We start from the raw sequence: 23303 nt of genomic DNA on the forward strand, positions 1-23303 counted from the left end.
GTGCTTAAGCTAGGACAAATGTTCGGCACAACATCGTGGGCCGAAGGGCCTGTTCTGTGCTGTATTGTTCTATGTTCATGGCGGTTGGCTTTGAACTTTGTTTAAACAGCTTGGCATATGGCAGGGAGGGGAATTTTTCCTTCAAGTAACTCCGGTTTCTGAGAGTCAGACTCGACTCCCTCTCATCCAATCCTTGCAAAACAAAACTGCAAAACTAGGTAACTGCCAAAAATTACAAGGGTGTGGAAAACCCACTACTTAAACGTTTTAGTAGGATCTATACTTAATAGTCCTTGAACATGAGCATAAAACTTTTTTGGAGAGCATAGAAAGTGCATTCATTCAGCAAGGAAACATTTACTGAAATGGCTTAAAATGCTTGTAAATTCATATTCTCCAATTTTAATACCACAATACTTTAAACAGTTGAGTAGCAGTCGTCAAACACGATATTCCTTAATTTTAACAAAAGATGCATGGATTTAATTCCAAAATTTGACTCGGACCAGACTGCATCATATGTTGTAACCTCTATGGAAATGAAAATAACTATTTTTAGAATAACAATTCCTTGTCCGAAACTTAAATATTGACTACTTCAGAATTATTTATTGAATAAATTTTACAAGCATTAAATCAGTGGGAACTCAATGGATATTGTGACTTGTACCATTTACAAACAATTAATATTTATAGCTAATCATTCTATTGAGTTTGCATTATAGCAATTCCATTAAAATTAAGCTTATATTGAAAACTCTGTAACTTTGATACAGTTATCACTTAAAGAAGTACCTTAACGTGGATTTGATTGCGCAGAATAGCAGCTCGGAGTATCATGGCTTTTGCTCTTCTTTGGAATTCTTTGCCCATCTGCAAGGACTTTTCAAATGTTGTGCTGCGTTGATCTACATCCCTGGCATACAGAATCTATAACCAACAAAAACAGAAATTAATTCAATTTTTAAAAACTATTTCTGTTTCTGAATCAAGGACATTGTGTGGTTGATGAATTGTAGATCAATTGAAACGATATTCCACCATAACGAACCCATTGGAAAACCCTGACCACAAATGGACAGTTCCTAAAGGAAGAATTCGGAAATTATCATCATAGTCTCCAGAAAAAGTAGATTCAGCCAATCACAACTGATTAAAATGAAGAAATTTCAGTGGCAACAGCTTGAGAGATCTTGGTTGCAGACCAACATTTAAGACAGTCTATGAATAATTGTTTTTACTAAATTTAACTGTTACTTGGCCAAAATAACTTAAGACAACATTCTGGTAAATTTCCATATTGCCCCCTAGATTTGGAGACTGTGTTAGCTTTCAAGTACTTCCATATATTCGTACAGTTTAAATCTTCTGTTAATATACAAACAAAGTGTAAAGATTCAGATTTTTTTTGCAAGGAACTAGTTCTCTACTTGTTACTCTTACATGGCTGGCACATTTCTGATATGGACCTATACAGAGGAACCTCGATTATCCGAATACCAATTATCCAAAAATCGGATTATCCGAAGGAGATCGTGAGATCCCGATAGAAACATTACATCAAAGATGTGTTTCCAACAGTCATCCCGTCTTTTGTTTACAATGATTAAACAGGCACCATCTCTAAATGACTGACCTCCTCCTCTCTCTCTCTCCACACTTTCCCTGGAGTTCTACAGAGGGGTGTATCCTAACACTCCCCCATCCCCATACCCCACAAAGGCAGCAGCAGCAGTCTTGTTGGCATACAGTCCTGCTGCTCTGGAGAGTGGGTGGGAGCGGTGTTGGACAGGGTTTGGGGCGGGGGTCAGTGTTGGATGGGTTTTGGGGGGGCGTGTTGGATTGGTTTGGGGGGGCGGGAGCAGGCGGGGTGCGGGGTCTCGCACGCTGTGTGCTACTGCTAGTCTCTTGAACGAGGAGCAGACTAAAAACTGAGCCCCAGAGGAAAGGCATTTAAATCGATTAACCAAATAATCAATTATTCAAACGAAATAGTGCCCGCCCATTTCATTTGGATAATTGAGGTTTCCCTGTATACAGATCGATCTGTACAAATAATTAAACATGTATCATATCTCCTTTTAAATTCAAATTTTGAGAGACCAGTAGAGGAATGAGCTAAAAAAAGAGTCAGTTTATCCCTCCTATCTCAGTCATAACAAATTATTTTGAAGAGAATCTTGGGTGTGAAGGATGGACATTAACAGCTTCAAAAATTAAGGGAGTCATTTTAGAATTAGCCAAAGTATTTTTTTAAAAGAAACAAAATTTCCAATATTTCACCTTGGTAGAGCGAAATCTATAATGTTAACTGCCAAGAGCTTTAATCGGGTCTTTTCTGAGTGGAACTTCTGAGTTTGTTTTGGAATGAGGAGAGACTGAAATACATGCAGGTATTTCGTGGGGAAAATCCATGTGGAGTTAAAGTAGGATAATTTCACAGGATAACTACCGAATAGTTTGTTCATGTGGGCAATTATATCACATGAACAATTATAACCAACTGTTTCTTTAATGATTATGGCTTTTTGCCTCACTGTTCTATTATATTCTCTTATATATAAAGATTCTGATTTTTTTTATGAGCCTCTCTGGACCACAGGAATGGAAAAGTGAATTATAATGTTCATTTGTATACTTAGTTATAATTTGCAATCATTTTGATTATCCATCACTTTAAGATCTTCTACAGTTAGTAGATGGTAAGCAATTATTTCAAGCTTTGTTTATTATGCAATGAAGTGACGGGAAAGACTCACCTTGCTATGTGAATCAATTCTACCATTGATTAATCCCTCCAGGATAAGATGCGTCAATTCATCCTCCAGGGCACCCACTGTGGTGTTGAAAGAAATGGCCATCTTGTTCATGTCAGCAGAAACATATGGGCTAAAATACTAAAAATACACAAGGTCTTTTAGGCAAGGCTAAAATAAAATTCAACATTTAAAGATTACACATTTAACAAAAACTTTATATCTAAACATTATTACACAATTTTATAGTCAGCAATGAAATGACATGAACACGTGACCTTGAGCAAAGTTGTCTACAAAGATGTAGCAAGCTCTGTGGCATGAATTTCCCTTCCTCAACATCACTGTGAACCTGCCACCTGGTCATGGGGATCTTCAGGCATCCAGCAACAATGTCATTAAGCAGGGTGAGCACACAATCATAATGACATGCTCTCCTGGACATCATAAAAATGTAGCAAAATTTTACTTTAAAATTTACAGACAGCAAAATTAGTGATTGTAGGAATCTCATGATTTGTAATGGAAGTTGAAATAGCATAAACAAACTTTTTACTATAATAATTTTAGAATTTCACAAGTCCAGCAGTAATAATAAATGTAAGGCACTTTTGAAAACTCATTTACACCTCAGAAGGTGTACCTTTTTAAAAGATTATTGTTAAAACAGCCAGATTAATAGCACCAAAGGCATGCTTTCATGAGTTCAGTGATTTCTTTTTCATAGGAGCCTGGGAAGACTTCAAGAGCACATACTGTGGGAAAGCATAATATCACTGATAGCAACTTGATTTCTGCATTTGATTATAAGCAGACGTATTTAGTATCCAGAAGATGCTGTCAGTTTTAGAGGTGTAAGGAGACACTGATGTTTTATAATCTCCATTACGCAAATATTATTACTGCTTCCTAAGAGTTACCATGTGCCACAATTATTGAAAACATAAACTTGCCATTTCAGAATTATGTTTTCAGAAATTTGGTAGCTACCCAATTCATTGCCTTTAAAATCAAAAGAACAACCTGAATGTTTAAAAAATGGTCTGATCTGAAACCACACTAAACAATGTGAAGGTAAATACCCCGGTAGCATTATGGTCTGCTTCTCATTCGGTTTGCTTCTTTTGTCACTTTTAACGTGAACAAGGGTTTTATTACTTTTGAAAATCCTAAACAAAGATCAATAGACTGTGGCACTGGATACCATCACGACTTGAAGTCTGAGGTTAACCAGGCAGTAGTCATTCAGCAATAAGTTTAAAAGCTTAACATTGGAGAAACTGCACTCAATATCATCTTATGAAGGCAAGTGTAAACATTATTACAGCTTAACACTGTAAACAATTTTTACATTTACATTTCACAATTTAAACAGTCTGCTAAAATTAAAATCGGGCTGCAGTGGTCAGAAATTCTGACAAACTGAATACAAACTTTGAACTCATTGAAAATAATTTAATCATCATAAGAAGGGACAATAAAAGCAAAACATTTTGGCGCTGAGAAACAACCATCCTTTGATGCTATGTGGTACGCTACCTTATCTTCTCTACATACCTGAATGAGGGCTCTGTTCCTGATTTGTGTGTAAAGTGTTTTGACATGAGGAGCTAGGTACATGTCCAGTAGAAGGTTGTCCTACGAGACGAGAGGGAAGGATGGAGATAGTTAAAGAGAGAGCATAGGAGGGAAGAACAAAAAGACAGATTCAATGACTGAGCAAGTCACCATTGCTGAATGAAACATTTTTGCATTAAAACATTTTTCTAGTCACATTGACTCACATAAAACAGGAAAGGGAAACCTCTGTGCAAGATATTACATTCAGAACCATAATTATCACTTTCAGGCCACTTCCTACAATAATAATTAAAAAAAAATAAATCATAGCCACCCAGGGACAGAGTGCTTGCAGTTGGGGTGACACGATGGCTCAGTGGTTAGCACTGCTGCCTCTCAGCACCAGGGTTCCAGGTTTAATTCCAGTCTCAGGCAACTGTCTGTGTGGAGTTTGCACATTCTTTCAGTGTCTGCGTGGGTTTTCTCCGGGTGCTCCAGTTTCCTCCCACAGTCCAAAGATGTGCAGGTCAGGTGAATTGGCCATGCTAAATTGCCCATAGGTTAGGTGCGTTAGTCAGAGGGAAATGGGTCTGGGTGGGTTACTCTTTGGAGGGTCGGTGTGGACTTGGGCTGAAGGACCTGTTTCCACACTGTAGGGAATCTAATCTAATCTAAAACACTAGGTTACAGGCTAACAAGTTCATTTGGAAGTAGAATCTTTCGGACCTCTGTTCCTTTGTCAGGTAGCTACTGAAAGCTGGTGCTTCCAAGTAAACCTGTTGGACTATAATCCGGTGTTGTATGATTTTCAACTTTGTCCACCCCAATCCAATACTGACACCCTCACATTTTTAAAATTTAAAACGTCTTTTGGTCATGCAATAAGGCAGCAGGCGCCACCTGGTGGCAGAGATCAGTCATTGCAACTGGTTCTGCTTCCATTGACCAGCTTCTGCCACAAAATATAAAAATCACACAACAGTATGTTGAATTGTCTAGCTATCACCATTGTTAATAGCTAACCCGAGAATGCAACTTTTAAAAAAAAGGTTTTGTGATTTACACATGAAAGAGGTGAAACTATCACTGTATTCTAACAGATGAAAGGCTTAACAGACAATCAATTTTTCAATGTATAATTTCAGTTACATCACACTGCAAATTTTTGCTATAAATTCTGTGTTACGATCGAGCCCTCCACAATCACCTGATGAAGGAGCGTCGCTCTGAAAGCTAGTGTGCTTCCAATTAAACCTGTTGGACTATAACCTGGTGTTGTGTGATTTTTAACTTTGTACACCCCAGCCCATCTCCAAATCATGGTCACAAAATATAGCCTGGTCAATCGAATTTCCTTCAAGTGAATTAACTTTTAAGATTTATTTATAGCAATTACATTCATATTGTATTTCTTCCAGATTTCAAAATTAGTATTATTTTAAAGGCTATTTTATTTATAAATGTATGTATTTAGAAATATACAGCATTTCAAATTAATGTTTTCAAGTTGTATTTTTGTTGAGAAAGGTCCTGAAGTTTCTAATGGTACGATGCTTCTTTTATATTTAATGATTTATTTTATTCTGCAAGTTATTTCAGCTAGGATTGTGCTGTACATGTACAGTATTTCAACCTGTAACTTGTCTTTTTCTTAGCAAAAATAAATCTGTAGGAACCCAACTCTGGCTTTAACACAGATTCTGATGGAAATAAATCCTTCAATTAAAGTCATGAGTTTCAGGAACAAACCACAATTTTAAGTGAGAATTTCCCTTAATCATAAAAGTTAGCTCAGCTCCTAGCAACTGCACAACTTTCTTCACGTCACTAATTTAGAAATTGTAGCAGGAACATCACAGATTAAACAGTAAAAGTTATAAACATCATTTCTTACCCTTGAGATTCTCTCAGAGAACACATTCAATACTAATGTGAAACAAACAACAGCCTACTGTCTAACGATGCAAAATCTGATTTAACTGCAAAATAGCAGGTTAGAACTAGTTGGACAGAGAATCCGTTTCAATCAGGATCAGTCTCTGATTTAGTTCATCTTGCGGTGTATAAAATCTTTCCCTGTGCCATGAAATCAATGGGAATGCAGATATTGACAAATGCCGAGTTCAGATTATCTTTCAATTTTATGATGGTTTTCTTTGAGGGTTAGTTTGAGAATACTGAAGCAGACACAAAATTAAATACTGAAATCAACCTGTTATCAGCTTCTCAGATTGTATTCTGAGAGTAAGATTGAGGAAATAACATCTGAACAGGAGTAAGTCAGTCAACACCTCAAACCTGTTTCATTAACTAGATCATGACTGATTATACCTTAACTCATTTGCTCTATAACTGGTGACATCCTTACTTAATAAAATATCTGTCAATCTCTTGAAAATTTCAACTAACCTAGCAACCACTACTTTTTAAAAGATGACAACTCCCCATTTCCACTATTCCGCGTCAAAAGGTATTTCTTGATTTCATTCCTAAAGGATTAGATTAGATTACTTTAGATTACTTTACAGTGTGGAAACAGGCCCTTCGGCCCAACAAGTCCACACCGACCCGCCGAAGCGTAACCCACCCATACCCCTACATTTACCCCTTACCTAACACTACGGGCAATTTAGCATGGCCAATTCACCTGACCTGCACATCTTTTGGACTGTGGGAGGAAACCGGAGCACCCGGAGGAAACCCACGCAGACACGGGGAGAACGTGCAAACTCCACACAGTCAGTCGCCTGAGGTGGGAATTGAACCCGGATCTCTGGCGCTGCGAGGCAGCAGTGCTAACCACTGTGCCACCGTGCCGCCCATAAAGGATCTGGTACCTAATTTCATCATGCTCCACAGCCCCTATTCTGATTATCATTTCAGACAAAATAAATTTTGTGTCAACTCTGTCAAATACGTACATACTGATTAAACACTTCTAATGAATCACTCAACGTTCTGTTCTCAAGGGATTAAGAACCAAGTTAATGCAATCAACCCTCACAATTAAGCCCTTTCAGCCCTGGTACGTTTTGAGACACCTGCACTTGGCCAACATTCCTCAGGCGTGGAGCCCACATAATGTATGAAGAAATTTCTCTACTACTGAAGCATTAACTTGCCCCTCTTTGTATTAAAATTCTCTTAGGTCAACATTTCATTAGCTTTTATGATTAATTTGCCTCTATTTGTATCTGTGTAACAGCTTCAAGTGATGTGTGTGCTTGGTACATACAAGTACTTTCTCTAATTTCTAGTCTCTAACCATTAGGAAAATATCACTAAATATTGGTTAGATCCAGCGTGAACATTAAGTAAAATATATTGCATTATAATAAGAGTACAAGCTAAATGTAGACATAATATTCTCAAAATGAACTAACACCAACTGAAGCAAAAACAAAGAAACATTAAATGCTCCACTTCATGAACATTTTTGTTAAGGGTCATGAATACAAGATAGCCTGTTATTCATCAACACTGAATGGTCCATGTGACATGACCAGACCCGTACCTGGGCCTTTTAATACATGGGTCAGTAAGAAACTCTGTGCATGTATCTGCATGTGAAAGGGAAGAATGCGTATAATAGATCACCATAAGACTACACACTCTTAGATCATCCTGTATTAGGAAAGAAAAAGTTACATTTTCTGATTTACTCAGATTCTGACTCACCTTCATTTCATCTAACATTTTCAAACAGGAAGCATATTTTGATTCATAAAACTTGAAGATGATGTCTCGAACTTGCGGCTCCAATTCAAGGAATAACTTAAAAGAGCTTGCAGTGGAGAAAAATAAATGGTAAGATCAGAGGATGTTCTGCGCAATGTCCAATGCTAATTTTTAAAAAGTTACAATAATAATGAGAGAGAATAGTGATTTTTCTTTGTAGATTTCTATTTCAGTTATTTATTCTAACAGTACAGCTAAAGTATTTCAGCTTTGTCAAGAGTTACCTTCTTCCATTTTTCTCCTTTTTAGGCTGCTTTTGGCATGTACAATTTTTACACAAGACAGGGGACAATGGTGATTGTTCTTTGGACTTTTGGGCCAATGATAAAAAGACGTGCAAAATTCTAGGCTGCCTCTTACCACACACAATAAATGATTTCTAATGTAAACAAGGATATGCAGACTTTCAGGTCTGTTATTCTTTAATACATTCTGCAACATTTTGACAATTTTGTGACAGGGCCTCATTTTGCCAAGTGCGATTGGAGGGACCTGAGAGCAGCTTGCATGTCATAGAGTATGTATGGTTAAACTTGTTGGTTAGATGTACTTTGATTATCTAAGGCAAATTTTTGCTATATTCTATAATACAAAACTAAATTCAGTATTTAATTTAACTTTACAACTCATGAAGTGAGACTATACTATCCAGTGGTATAAAGAGTGTATGAAGTGGCTTAGACTCAGTGAAGAATTTGTGACAAAGACTTGGAAGTATAGTTAATGATCCACAACTACAAAAGGGAAAGGAAAAGGTATTGCTACTATCAGTTGAGTTGGGCATCTGACAAGACAGCAACCTTGTTTGATTTTTGGATAGATGCCACTTTCTTTGCTGAAAGAATCAGTCTGTAAAATTAATTTGGTTTTACTACAGCTAAGTCAGTTGTACAATGGTAGTGATGCAAGTGATTAATGTGTTGTGCAAGAGGTACATGCCTCTTATGTTTTGGGACTCTTTGTGCTAGTTGTTTGGCCATCCTCCTGGAAAGTTTGTTAGCAAAACACAATTTCAAAATAATCATGGTGTGCAAAGTGTTTAAACAGGTTTTGGACTGCTTCGTTAATGACCTTCCCCTCTGTGTAAGGTCAGAAATAGGGACTTTTCATACGGATTCAATATTCAGCTCATTCAAAACTCCTCAGACAATGAAAGCAGTCTATGCCTTCACGCATTCAAATCCTGGATACCATTGAGTATTGAGTTGCTAAATGATATGAATTTGACTTGTTATTTAAACACCAAGCAAAGACCATCTTCAATTAAAGTCTAAATATCTGCATTGCCATGTTGAATCCTATATACCATTAATATCCTGGGGGGGGGGGGATTGGGTATAATGTTAACTAAAATGTTTAACTTAACTAATGTTAAAGTTAACTAGACCAGTCATATTAATTCTGTGGCAAAAAGACCAGTTCAGAGTTTGAGAATTCTGGCGAGGTAATTCACCTTCTGCCTTGCCAAAGCATTCCCACTCTCTACAAGGCACAACTCAAGAGTGTGATGGAATACTTTTGATTTGCCTGGATGACTATGTCAACACTCAAGAAGCTTGGGATTACCTACAATAATGCAGACTGCTTGACTGGATCATCATCAACCATCTCAAAAATTCATTCCCTCCCCCACCAATTTTAAGATAAATAACAGCAGCTGCCAAGGTTTCAAAAGCACTTTCCAAACCCACAAACTCTATCATCTAGAAGAACAAAGTAGTGGAAATGTCAATACTTTCATATTTCTCTCTAACAATACAACATCCTCCTCTGAAGCAATAAAACTGTCATTGCCTTTCAGTCAAAATCTTGGAATTTCCTAGCCAATAGCACAGTGGGAAGCATGCTTCAAAGAGCTGTCTTATTACCACCTTTTGAAGGAACTGGCAGTAATTGATGGCCATGCCAGTAACACGCAACCCAAGAATGAATTTAAATTATGCCTACTGTTTTAACTTTTTTTGCTGTACCATCAAATTCGTTTGGCACAATTATTTGAATTACTCTTTGTCTGTGTGTATCTCCTGCACTGCTACTTTGTGACTTTTTTCCCTATTTCTATGCTCATTTTAATACATCCTAGATAATTCTGAACCTCTTGCCAGGTCCTTGAATTGGCAACACTACTTTCACTCACTTGCTTACACACTTGCTGCCTCTTTTGTCCAGTTGGGGGCAGTCCATTCCACTAATATATTACCATGTTTCTCCATTATAGTAGTTACCAGTACGTCAAGGGATGGCATTGCTTTTCAAACTTACATCAAGTCAATCAATACAAAGAGATCGTGAACTCCACAACTATGCCAAAAATAAATTGAGCCAAAAACATATTGATATGCATATCAGTTAAGTGGATCATTAACTATTTGAGATATATTGAGCAAACATATGTATAGTCATTGAATGATTTTTCAATTTTCATGAATGGAATCACATTCTCAGCTAACAAATCACTCAAACTGCTTGCTGCAGAGGTGTTTTTTTAAAAAATGCAGCTGATAAATTTCAAAGAAATCCTGGTAATTCTCCTAGTTTATAAGCTCCAGACAGGGAAAAATACAGCTAAAGGTGATCCAGTTACTTTTCTTAAAGTGTGCCTCTTCAATAATTTCTTTGAAAATGCAGTGAGGCCCACATCATTAGATCAACGGCTAAAGAAAGCAAAATTATTCTCACCTGCTGGAGATGACATTCCTTTGCAGTTCCTGTCTATCAAAAGTGGCCAGTGCACAAAATCCTCCATAAACTGCTACATTGCTGGGAGACAGCAGCTGAAAGAAAATAAAAACACCGGTCAGGTTGAGTTTATGACTAAGTGAACAGTTTTCAAATTTAACATTAAAATTAAACAAACATCTGTATTTATCAATTCCAACATTTCTTAATCATGGAAAGCCAACATTCAAATGTTCAATTTTAAAATTTTTGAAGTATGCATAAGAATTAGTACAATTAAATAAATTTTTAAAACTTCTGATAGTTGAGAGAAATACTACTCAAAGTTAGACCTTGATTCACTGAAGTAAACTGGATAAAGATTATTTGAAAAAATCAAAATTGTGGCAATCCCAAAATGTTGATTATTAAATAAGCCTATAGGGTCTTAATATTTTTTCCTCTTATCAACAGCTGCACCCAGTAACTTAAAGTATATCAGCTTGGAGGGCTGAAATCTGAACAGAGTCCTCCTGGTGTAATACTTTGTTGCATTCTAAAGACCTACAAACTCAGATTGGGCTAAGTGCCTCCAGAGGTATGACGTTGCCCCCCACAAGCTCTATGAAACAAGGGCACCTGCACAAGAAATAAGAACAGATGCAGCCCTGCCAAACCTGCAGAAATCTATTTCACCTTAAATTTATAAAATAATGGAGCATCCATACCCCCCGGGGTAGAGATTGACTAAGGTTCACAACACTATGAGTTAAGTAATTTTTAAAAAAATTCACTCATGATATGTCGGTGTCACATGCTGAACCAGCATTTATTACCCATCTCCAGTTGCACTTGAGAGATTGGTGGTAAACTGTAAATAATCTCTCAAGTCCATGTGGGAGGCAGTTCCAGGATTTTGACCCAGCAACACTGAAAAAAAATGCCTATATATTCCAAGTTACGGTGGCAAATGGCTTGGAGGGGTACTTGCAGGTAGTGATGCTGCCGTGTGTCAGCTGCCTTGTCCTTCTTGATGGTGGTGATTGTGATATTGAAAAGTGCTATTTAAAGGAACTTTGGTGAATTTCTGCAGTACACTTTGAAGATGGTACATGCTGCTGTTAGAGAGCATTGGTGGTGAAGGAAGTGGATGTTTGTGGATGTGTGCCAATCAAATGGGGTGCTTTGTCTTGGTTGGTGTCAGGCTTCTTATATGTTGCTGGAGTTGGAGCTGCACCCATCCAGGGAAGTGGTCAGTATTCTATTACAGACCTCCTTGCACCTTGTAGATGCTGGACAGATTTTGGAAAGTCAGGAGATAAATTATTTGTTGCAGATTCCTAGTCTCTGACTTGCCCTTGAGTGGAAGGAGAGGAATCTAGTTGCCATTGTTCATGTTGATAGGATATTCTGCTGAAAGATTTTAAACAATCAGGAGCAAAACTGAAAAGCCTTTAAGGTAATAATCTCAAGATTACTACCTGAGCAATGTGCCAACTGGAATAGTGTAAAAGTCAAAGAGTTAAATGTGTGGCTCAAAGATTAGTGTGAGAGGAATGGGTTTCAGTTCATCAGGCACTGGCACTAGTACTGCGTCAGAAGGGAGTTGTTCTGGTCGAACTGGCTTCACTTGAATCCTGTTTGGGACCAGTGTCTGTGCAAATGGATTAACTTGGGTTGTAGCTTTAATCTAATTAGAGGGAGAGAAAGTTCACAAGGAGGGAGATGTTAGCTTGAAAAGTTAAGGAAATTGGGGTATTGCACAGCAACTGATAACATAGTCCCAAATTTGGCAGGGAGGGATAAAGTGTACAAGTATAACAAAAGCAGCAAAAATGATCAAAGGGGCAAAAAGTGGTTAAGGAACAAAATTACTGGTTCCTTACTTCAATGTGCATGGTTCTTCGGACAAAAAAATGAATTAACAGTATAAAGAGAGGTTACACGCATGATCTTAAGGCCATTATGAAGACAGTTGCAAGAAAATAAAAGCTGAGAATTAAACATTCAAGATCCAAAGATGTGCAGGTCAGGTGAATTGGCCATGCTAAATTGCCCCATGATCTTAAGGCCATTATGAAGACAGTTGCAAGAAAATAAAAGCTGAGAATTAAACATTCAAGGTATGTGACATTTTGAAAAGACAGTAGGAAGGGAAGGGTAATTGTTAGGTAACTGAAGGGTAATTGGGAATGCAAGGATTTTGTTTGTATGATGGAATAGGTACAACAGCGAAAAATGATCTTGGATTGGATGACGTAGTATTCATATGGGTGGATGTAAAAAATGCCAAGGGAAGACAACACTGGTGGGAGTAATCTATAGGCTCCCTGACAGTAGCTAGAAGAAAAAGTAAGGACTCCAGATGCTGGAGATCAGAGTCGAGAGTGGGGTGCTGGAAAAGCACAGGTCAGGCAGCATCTGAGGAACAGGAGAATAGACATTTCGGGCAAAGGTCCTTCATCAAGAATGTCTCATTCCTGATAAAGGGCTCTTGCCTGAAACTTTGTTTCTCCTGCTCCTCAGATGCTGCCTGACCTGCTGTGTTTTTCCAACACCCCACTCTCGTCCCTAACAGTAGTTGTTCAGTAGGACAGAGAATAAATCAGGAGATAATGATAAGACATATTTTAAAAAGGTAGTACATTAATCATGGATGACTTAAATCTTCATGTAAATTGGAAAAAATCAAATTGGTGGAGGTGGTCATGAAAAATAATTAGTGGAGCTTATTTGGGGTCATGTCCAGTCTGTTTGTGCATTTCAATCAGTCTGTGCAATCTCAAAGTTAAAAATTGCAATTGCAGGCACTGAATTGGACCTTACCTCAGGAAAGTCACAGTGATCGAAAGAAGCCAACAAGAAACATTTGGCAGCTTGCTTGTATTTTCGAGTTGCTAATTCTGCCAGACCTGTAGATACAGCATAATACTCAATTCAAAAGAAAGAGATTGGCATATATGTTCTCAGAAGATTAATACAAATTAGCAGGCATAATGAGAGTACATCCACTAACTTCCTGACAAGGGTGGCAATGAAAACCAAGAATGTCAACCCATCTTATGGTAGTATTCGTCATTTGGGTGAGTTGGAGGATATATACTTAAGTCCCAGTCTTGGCCTCTAACACGTAACCTAGTTTGACCCCTCATTACAATATCAGAATGATGCATTGTCAGAGGATCCCTCTTTTAGATGAGAGAATTCTTTATGTTTGCACAAACTGGAAATATTACTAGTAAATGGAGCAAAAGTGATATGAGAAAAAAAACTTCACTCAGTGAACACTGTATAGTAATGCACTGCCTATGAGTGTGGTGGTGACAGGTTCAATCAAGGCATTCAAAAGGAAATTAGATGGTTATTTGAAAGGGTCAATGTTCAGGATTATGGGAAAAAGCAGGAGATTGGGTACTGGGTGATATGCAAGTTTGAAGAGCTGAACTGACACACTGGGCCAAATGGTCTCCTTCGAGCTACAAGCATGTGATTTTATTATGTACAATATCAGCATTTTGTCCAAAGAGTAGGGTACTCTATCAACCTCCTTGCTAACACTGATGCCTCAATTACCACTAAAATTGGTTAACTGGCCATTTGCCTCAAAGCTGCTTACAACATTTTTTTGGCAAAGGAACTGCTGTCGTGTCTATCAAACAACATGGCAGGATTTCAAAAGTGCTTTTTTGCTTTTCGGAGTTCCTGAGGATGTGAAAAGTGCCAAATAAATACAACTGTGACTTTCTTGCATTCCATATGTTGAATTCTGCTCTTAAACCATCCCATAAAAAGATATTTTGAGTAACAAATAATTTTCTAGGCAAATTGAAAGTATTAAAGTACTTATAGACTAAACAGTAGAAAAACCGAGGTTCAAGTTTTATTTAAAACTCTACAAAACGGATTGAATTATATCTCTTGTTCAGTTTGAGAAAACCTTTGCGAGGGTATCTTAAAATAGATGTATGCTGATGGATTCTTTTGGCAGGGTAAGGTCACCCACTCAGAGATCCTGCAGCATGCACATTTCCATCAGCATGCACTCTTGTTAAGCCCACATCTGCCTTGGTTCATTCATGGTCATACACCCAAAGATCTTCTGTACATAAAACTGGCCCAGGCTCAACTTCTTATGTCTCCTTACCTACACTATAAAACACCTACAAGCAAGAAAAAAAAAGTGGACAGTGACAGTGAAAACTGGAAGATGGTCATTGATGGCTTTGACCTCTCGAAGCTGACTATTTGAAGGACAATATTGGAAGCGGTGAACAGCAATGAAAAGCTCAGCTGGTCAAGGAAGAATGCCCAGGAGAAAACAGAGGTCAGTTAATCACACATCTTCTTAGCTCACTGTATTCCCTTCCTCTGAAGCAAATATGGTAGTTGGCCACAACAAGCTCTGGAGTCACAACAAGCAACCTTTAAGACAGCATTGACTTTCATACCGCTATCTATCAAGGTGGAGGTCTACCATGGAGGAATAGGGTATACAGAAATTAACATCTTCTATTTATATAGCATCTTTCACAGCTCCAGCAACGACAGGTAATACCAAAACTGCAAAAAACAACAAAGCCAATGGATACATCAAGGAGACAAAACACTGGGACTAAATATTTTTAGTTTAACAAATGAGTAGGGGTTAGCTCAGTTAGTGAGTGTTTGGTTCAGAAAAACACTAATGACATACTGTTCAATTTCCATTCTGTTCATGGAGCCTCGTGCATTGCCTCATGGTAAAAATCACGGCATAAACCGTGATTTGACGTCTTTCAAGTAATTGAGGATGCTACCTGGAGAAAAAGGTCTAATGAATAGCTCAGCCACACAGATGAAAGAAAAGTCTCCTGTTTGCCTCCGAGTTTGTGCTGAGTCAGTTGGTCTAAACCAAATTGACCTCAGAAGCCTAGCTTAAGGATGGTTAAATTGACCACTATTGTTACAAAGACACCTTTCCTGGAATTGTGCATGTGTTGAGGTTTAGTAAAGAAAGAATTGTTCTTTCTGTTTCTGTCACCTAGCTCATTTCTGGAACTGTACATGAATTTCAGTGAAGCATCAGACAATAATCAAAAGCGACAAAACAATATTTCAATAAGGAATCAGTGTCTCAATATACATAAAAAAGGTAGAAAACTGGCAAAGAAAATAGGCAGAGGGTGAGAGAAATTGGAGCAGCCAATCAGATAAAGACATGTCATCAACACTAACAGGAAATAAATGTATAAAACTTGAAGAAAATAGGGAGGGGAAAGACACTATCTTATCCTGGATAATGCTCAGTTTCTTGAGAATTAATGAAGTTGAACCCATCCAGCTCACTACTAAAATGCCTATCAAGTTGTAGACCTTCTTTGGAAAGTTAGGTCAGCCTTTCACTGTGGAATACCTGGCCTCTCAGCTGCTCCAATAAACATGGCATTATTGTGCTAATGCTTCACATGCAACAGGAGTGGTCTTTCGAACTAACTACTCTTCCAGAGAAGAGTCATATTGGATTTGAAATGCTAACTATTTCTCTCTCCACAGATATTGCCAGACCTGTTGAGCTGCACTAGTACATTCTGTCTTTATTTCAGTCTTCAGCATACATAGTATTATGCATTTATGATCTATTTATATGATTAGTCCAGTGATTATCTTTGGAATGTTAATCCTGTTAATAGGAATTCCATTTAATGGCAAGAGGACTCAACTTCAGAGAAACAGCCATGTTTAAACAACTTTATTTGTTGATCCCCAAATGCATCCATGTTTTACAACTTAACTGTAAGTAATAATCAGTTATAAATTAGGACAGAATTATTATGGACCAGAACAAACTCCCTCAAAATATATTAGAAGGTATCTCTAAAATAAGAAAAAGTTAAGGCTTAGGCTAAGTGTAAAGTGCTGCATTCCACATGCAATCAGATTGATCAAACAACTCTGTTTTAAGCAATTTTTTAAAAAAAAAAATTACAGTTAAAATACAGAAAAAAGAAAAGGAAAAATTGGCTTAACTTTAACTCTATGAAAAGGCTTAACAAACTAATATGCATGCTAACTGCTACTAATTAACTGTTCCAATATAGTAACATCCCATAAATACAGCCATGGTAAAGGCAAATTCAGTAAAATAGATAGTCTCACATGCAATTCTAGCAGCAGGAAGAGAACCCCTGTTTTTAGCTGTAACAGAGAGGGGAATACAAGTTTCCATGTCCAGCTACTAGACGTCAGCAAATCCTGAAAGCTAAAACTGGTTCTGTGGGAGTTTGACCCCAACCAATCAGGGTGCTTTTATTATTTCAACTTAAAATAAACACCCAAGGCCTCACAAACTGTTTACTTTATTGGCTTTGAGCTGACCACTTTCCACCTCTGTCTCAATCTTTTTTCATAAAACAACCAGGATCAAAATATATCTTTTAAAGCTATAACATCATCATTTTTGGAAAAAAGAATAGAAGCATGGACTACTTTCTAAACGGTGTGAAAATTCGTAAAGCCAAAGTACAGAGGGATCTGGGAGTGCTAGTTGAGGATTCTCTAAAGGTAAACAGGCCAGTTGAGGCCGGGATTAAGAAAGCGAATGCGACTTTATAAAGCTCTGGTTAGGCCCCATTTGGAGTACTGTGTCCAGTTTTGGTCCCCACACCTGGACATACTGGCACTGGAGCGTGTCCAGCGGAGATTCACACGGATGATCCCTGGAATGGTAGGTCTAACATATGAGGAATGGCTGAGGATCCTGGTATTGAATTCATTGGAGTTTAGAAGATTAAGGGGAGATCTAATAGAAACTTACAAGATAATACATGGCTTGGAGAGGGTGGACGCTAGGAAATTGTTTCCGTTAGGCGAGGAGACTAGGACCCGTGGACACAGCCTTAGAATTAGAGGGGGTAAATTCAGAACAGAAATGTGGAGACATTTCTTCAGCCAGAGAGTGGTGGGCCTGAGGAATTCATTGCCACAGAGTGCAGTGGAGGCTGGGACGCGGAATGTCTTCAAGGCAGAAATTGATAAATTCTTGATGTCACAAGGAATTAAGGGCTACGGGGAGAATGCGGGTAAGTGGAGTTGAAATGCTCATCAGCCACGATTGAATGGCAGAGTGGACTCGATGGGCCGAATGGCCTTACTTCCGCTCCTATGTCTTATGGTCTTAGGATATGGCTTTCAAACACTATCTGAATTAGATCTTCACACCTTCGATCAACATCAAGCTTCAACTGAAAACAGCACCTGTCATGCTTGACTTATCATGTGCAAAGGCACTGATGGGCAACTGGTAAAATTATATTTATGTTGTAGAGATTTGGATATGATTTTTGAAAATTTTTAATATAGGTAATTGTGTGGAATTGTGTGGATCCATAACTCCATACTTAATTATCCTAGTTTCACCATCTTTTATTTCATGTAAAATGATAACTTGCGGTGAAATAAGTTTCGTTTACAGTGATTCAGTTGAATTTTGCAATGAGTAGGCTGAAAAATATCATGGAATTTAATTTTATGAAAAATATAGATAACCTGTCACACAGATTTGTTTGCTAATTAGTAATAATGCAGTTAAAAGCCTTCAAAATTATCAAGTCCCAGTACAGTGACTCCAACACTCCAATTTACACAAGCAATTTTCTCATAACTGAAAAAGATAGCTCTGTAAGATATTCACTTCCAAAAACAATGGTTACTCCAATTATAACGTTTAGAGCAGTTTTGGACATTTTGAGAAATATCATTTTTTTGAAGGAACTTAATTTCAAAACACCTATTTACAGGTTCAGATATTGATCAGGGCTAACCTTTATCTAATTAGAATGCTTGCCTTCTTCCTCAAGGGATAAGAAGGTATAAAATGACAACATTTTTACCAACCTGCTGCACATTTCAGTTTGGTCAGCACGGCTTGGTTCTGACTGTCCCTCTCACCTCTTTGCTGAAAAAGAAAGAATATATTGCCTGAGCGACCAGGAAAGTAAGTGAGCACCATTTTATCACACAAATGTTTCATCTTTTACCTCATGCAAGATCTAACTATTGTACATCAAAATACAAAATGTGCCTAGATGACATTGTTGAGTTTATACAAGAGTACAAGATGCTTCAATTATAGTGGCCTAGCCATTTATTGATCTGTAATGAATTATTCACAAACAGCACACTGAAATCTTGAGGTTTGTTTAAAAAGCTAGAAGATTGATCCCTTCGGTTAGGTAGGCAAGAACTTGATAACTCCTTTCAATTGATTTTATATACAAAATAGCAATCGGTACAGAAAACATAGATCTGGAACATGAATCAAACTAAATTAGGAGAATAGACCAGGAAGCAAAAGCAAGAACTAAGACTAGGAAAAGGGAAATTTAGAACTGATGAGACAAAGTTCTTCTTTGCATCTGGTAATCAGAACAGCAACAGACATTTGGGTAGAGAAGCATACACAAAGCCCTGAAATATTTTTTTTAAAAGCAATTAGATGCCTTGATGGGAAAGTAACTGCAGTGATTGCTGGACAAATGAGCTTGGTTGATCAAATGGCTACTTCAGCCATACCTAACAAATGAGAGGTAAATAAAGACATGACGGTCTTATATTTTTTATTCAATCCTGAGACGTGGCCTCGCTGCTGGGCCAGCACTTATTCCACATATCTAGGTGCAAATGAAAAAGTGGTAGCGAGCCACTTTCTTAAAGTGCTGCAGTCAGTGTAGTAAAATATACAATCACAGAACTGCTCTAAAGAGATTTCTTGGATTTTGACAGGCAACAATGGAGGAATGGTGAGATAGTTCCATGTATAATTGTATTAACTGATTGAATTAGAATATTTTGAATTCATATCCATATAAACACGTACAGTAAATAAAACATTTGCATAATTACATACTTGTTGCTTAAAAATCCAAGTTCTAGTTGTTCCATATTTTGGTCAACATTTACCAATTTAAATTCCAATATCTTTCAAATTGCTACATCAACATTTATCTCTTTAATTTGCCAGGATCCAGAGATGACAAAGGTGAAACTGCTAAAAGCTAGATAGCTTTGAGGTGGAGGTTTCTAATTGTTTTTTCCCCCTGCAACACTATAAATTTGTTAAGTATGAAAAAACAGTTTGTATTCAACAAACTATTGTCATCATGGTACAGGTAGTTAATTAGTATATGTCTATTCAACTCAAGGTTTAGTACTTGGGATATATGTTTCACTAAACACTCATGTTGCTAACCTTTTTATATATAGGCAAACCAAAACACTGCTTATAGTGTCCTTCATTACTGTGGAAGAGACTAGCACTTTCAATCTCAAGGATGCTGTTTCTTTTCAAATGCAACCTGGCATCCCACATGATAGCTTCCAAATGTTAATTGTCTCTAATCAGTACAGCAAAACTCAAAAATTGAACAATTAAGAGGGTTTGGGGAGTACTCCCCATCACCAGAAAATGGAGCATATCTAAATATCCTCTCATCCTATTAGTAAAATAAGCAACATTTATAACTCAATGCAAGTTAAAATAACCAAGGCACCTCTTGAAATCACCCTCAAAATAAAAACCTTCTTTGTAACATTTACTAGTCTAGAAGTCAAAGTTTGTTGCAGTCACTTAATTATCTATGCACCAAAGTTGCAATCACATCACATTATGCTGTACCATGTCATTTATTTTATGGCTTATAAAAATAACACTGACACTGATCATCCAACATGTAATAAAAGTTGGAATCCAATTAAATACAATATAGGAATAATAATACATTTTCCAGCAATTTGCTTGTTTAAAAAAAAAGTGCAATCCTATTAAGTCCTATCTTCTGATCGAACATAGCTGCAGATTGGACAGCTAATAAGCTACATAAAGCAAAGCACAAATTTTACCCACGTTCTTTCATCCTTTATCACATTTAATACAGCAATTAATTATTTGCCAATTCCAAAACAGTTTAAAAATTTCTATTTATCATAACTCCAACAAATATCACATACAGAATCACAAACAAGAGGGAGCTTTTAAAGTTGCATGCTGTTTACTACCAGATCAGTAATTGCATATTAAATAAAGAAATTATGAACATAAGTTTAGAAATTCACTGACCTCTGCAATCTCTGGTGTAGATTCCGCTTTGCTTACGTAACTGAGAACATGGGACCAGTTTTGGAGGTAGATACTGACCTAACACAGAATTATATGCAATTTAATATCTAACAGACTTCATATTATAACTAACAGCATTACTTACTGATCTTCCAATGCACATTTCATTGAGAGCAATTTATCTATTGCTTTCATTAGAAGTGCAGCAGGATGAAATTTACTGTGCCAAAACAGTTTTGAAAATACCAATGTACCTGCTGCAGGAATGTTCATGAAACTGGGATAAAACTTGAACATTTTTCAGCAGTGTTGGCTGCAGCGATCTGGATGGATAATGAAGTTAAAGGTAAGCTTCAGAGTGATGTTAAAACTTCACAGAGTCAAGATCTTTCTGCACAAGGAAGTAGTGGACCCAGGGTTATCGCATTGTGTCCTGTGCAGATGGATCCATGTGGAAGCACCAAGCTGTGACAATAGCTCGGTGTGAGAACAGATAGCAGGCTGAAGCTAGGGATTAGCATGAGTGTATAAGAGAAAGCTAACATACTGGAGCTCAATGCTGTTTTCTGTGTGGAGGCAGCTTGGACTGTTCAGGTGTGGGCCTTTTTGGGTTGGGAAGCTGAGGACATGCATGTTGAAAGCACAGGAAGATCTGGAGTGCAATGGAACCTTTAAACGAGCACAGACTTCCTCAACAGCAGGATCAGCATATCAACTGACTTCCCACATGTCTTTCCACAAGAATGCATTTATTAAATGTTTTTTTTTGTGTAAACTTATTTTTGAAGCAGCAGGATCAGCATGTGGGAAATCATTGACATGCTGATCCTATGGCTTCAAAAATAGATTCCCTTGATTGTTTTCACAGAAACTGTAAATAATGTATTCTTGCTTATTAAATAAAACAGTGTTAAGTGTAGGATATCAATGTTACGTACAACAGTTAAAAATATTATATATGGCATTGTAGTGAATATAAATAACGAAAAAAGTGTGGACAAGGAATAATTGGATTGTATCCCTGCACACATGGATTACAATTCTTTACTGATTTTTTTTCCTTTTTCAACCACTGTTTTCAGCTTCCAAAAGATCTTGGAGAAGAAAATATTCTTAGGAAGCTGAGAAAGTAGGAAAATCTTAAGATTAAAATAAAATTTAAGTATTTTAAAAGTTATTTTTGCTAAGGTTTTCATCTTGTTATCAGACAGAAAGACACACAAATGTAAGTCCTATACAAATGGTAAAAATGAAAAGCCTGTATTTGACTGATCACATGGCTTACAGAAAAATTAGGCTGCTAGAACAGGGACATGAAATGAGCTAGTTTCTGGAAATGGACACTCGAAGCAGATAGCTGAATTTAGGGTAAACGTCAAATCGAAACCATTGGAGTGATGTCAGGAAAGAGTCCTGTGACTCATCTGTTTTAAACAGAATTGATTTTGTTAACTGTGCCCCCAAACACACTGCAGTTACATTCAACTGTCTTGAGAATAGTTTAGTATTAATATAAAGGCTGAGCAGCCTTTATATTAAGGTCAGAATCGAAAGTTTTATAGTTTCATCGCAGACAGCTGTAACATGAGCTTCTTTCTTTGTTGTAAATATGATCAGAAAGTTTAGCAAACAAAACTGATAGCACTGAAAGCATTTAAGACCAAGGTGAGGAATATCAATACAAATACAATAAACAAACAGCAATACACCAAACAGCAACGTGCTCCATTTTAGGGTGCACTGTCCAGAGTTAAATAATTGTCTCCCAAAAAATTCCTACCTTTAATTGTGTAATCACCTGATACTTGAAACTACTGTCCTAGGGGCTGGGTGCAGTGGCAGTGTCCCTACCTCTGGACTAGGGAGGCCCATGTTCAAGTCACACCTGCTCTAGAGATGTGCAATAACATCTCTGAACATGGGGATCAGAAAATATCTGAAACTGCCATCATTAATTCTGACAGGAGATTTTCAGACTTTACTTTACCTATTAGATGGAGTATATTAGATTAGATTAGATTCCCTATCGAACATATTCAAGCAATTGTCAATCATTTTGCAAATAATTCAGGAGAAAAGACAGAAGTCAGCAGCAAGAATGTGGAAACTGAAAGAATGAATTCGGTACGGGCTTGAAAATTATTTGATAATAAAACATGCTACCAAAAGGTAATGAGAGTCATTTGGTTCTGCGTAAACAGGCCCTTCGGCCCAACCAGTCCACACCGACCCATTTCCCTCTGACTAATGTACCTAACACTATGGGCAATTTAACATGGCCAATTCACCTGACCTACACATCTTTGGACCGTGGGGGGAAACCGGAGCACCCGGAGGAAACCCACACAGACACAAGGAGAATGTGCAAACTCCACACAGTCACCAGAGGCTGGAATCGAACCTGGGACCCAGATGCTGTGAGGCAGCAGTGCTAACCACTGTGCCATCGTGCTGCCCCAATAGCAGAGGATGGTTGGCAACAGGGGGCGGGGGGAAGG

At 37.5% G+C, this 23303-nt stretch overlaps 1 protein-coding gene across 2 annotated transcripts in view; it reads right to left on the reverse strand.

The window, feature by feature from the left end:
- gps1 (G protein pathway suppressor 1) overlaps positions 1-23303 on the reverse strand; it is a 50601-nt gene that overhangs the window by 9423 nt on the left and 17875 nt on the right. For both annotated transcript variants that reach the window (XM_043714713.1, XM_043714712.1), the window contains 8 exons: positions 20806-20883; positions 18585-18645; positions 13539-13624; positions 10734-10828; positions 7995-8100; positions 4314-4394; positions 2760-2897; positions 796-930 (listed from right to left, as the gene is read on the reverse strand). In XM_043714713.1, the coding sequence (XP_043570648.1) occupies positions 796-930; positions 2760-2897; positions 4314-4394; positions 7995-8100; positions 10734-10828; positions 13539-13624; positions 18585-18645; positions 20806-20883 (780 nt within the window). The remainder of the gene's footprint in view (positions 1-795; positions 931-2759; positions 2898-4313; positions 4395-7994; positions 8101-10733; positions 10829-13538; positions 13625-18584; positions 18646-20805; positions 20884-23303) is intronic.

The sequence above is a fragment of the Chiloscyllium plagiosum genome, chromosome 24 (genome assembly GCF_004010195.1).
Source record: "Chiloscyllium plagiosum isolate BGI_BamShark_2017 chromosome 24, ASM401019v2, whole genome shotgun sequence".
Lineage (NCBI taxonomy): Eukaryota > Metazoa > Chordata > Chondrichthyes > Orectolobiformes > Hemiscylliidae > Chiloscyllium > Chiloscyllium plagiosum.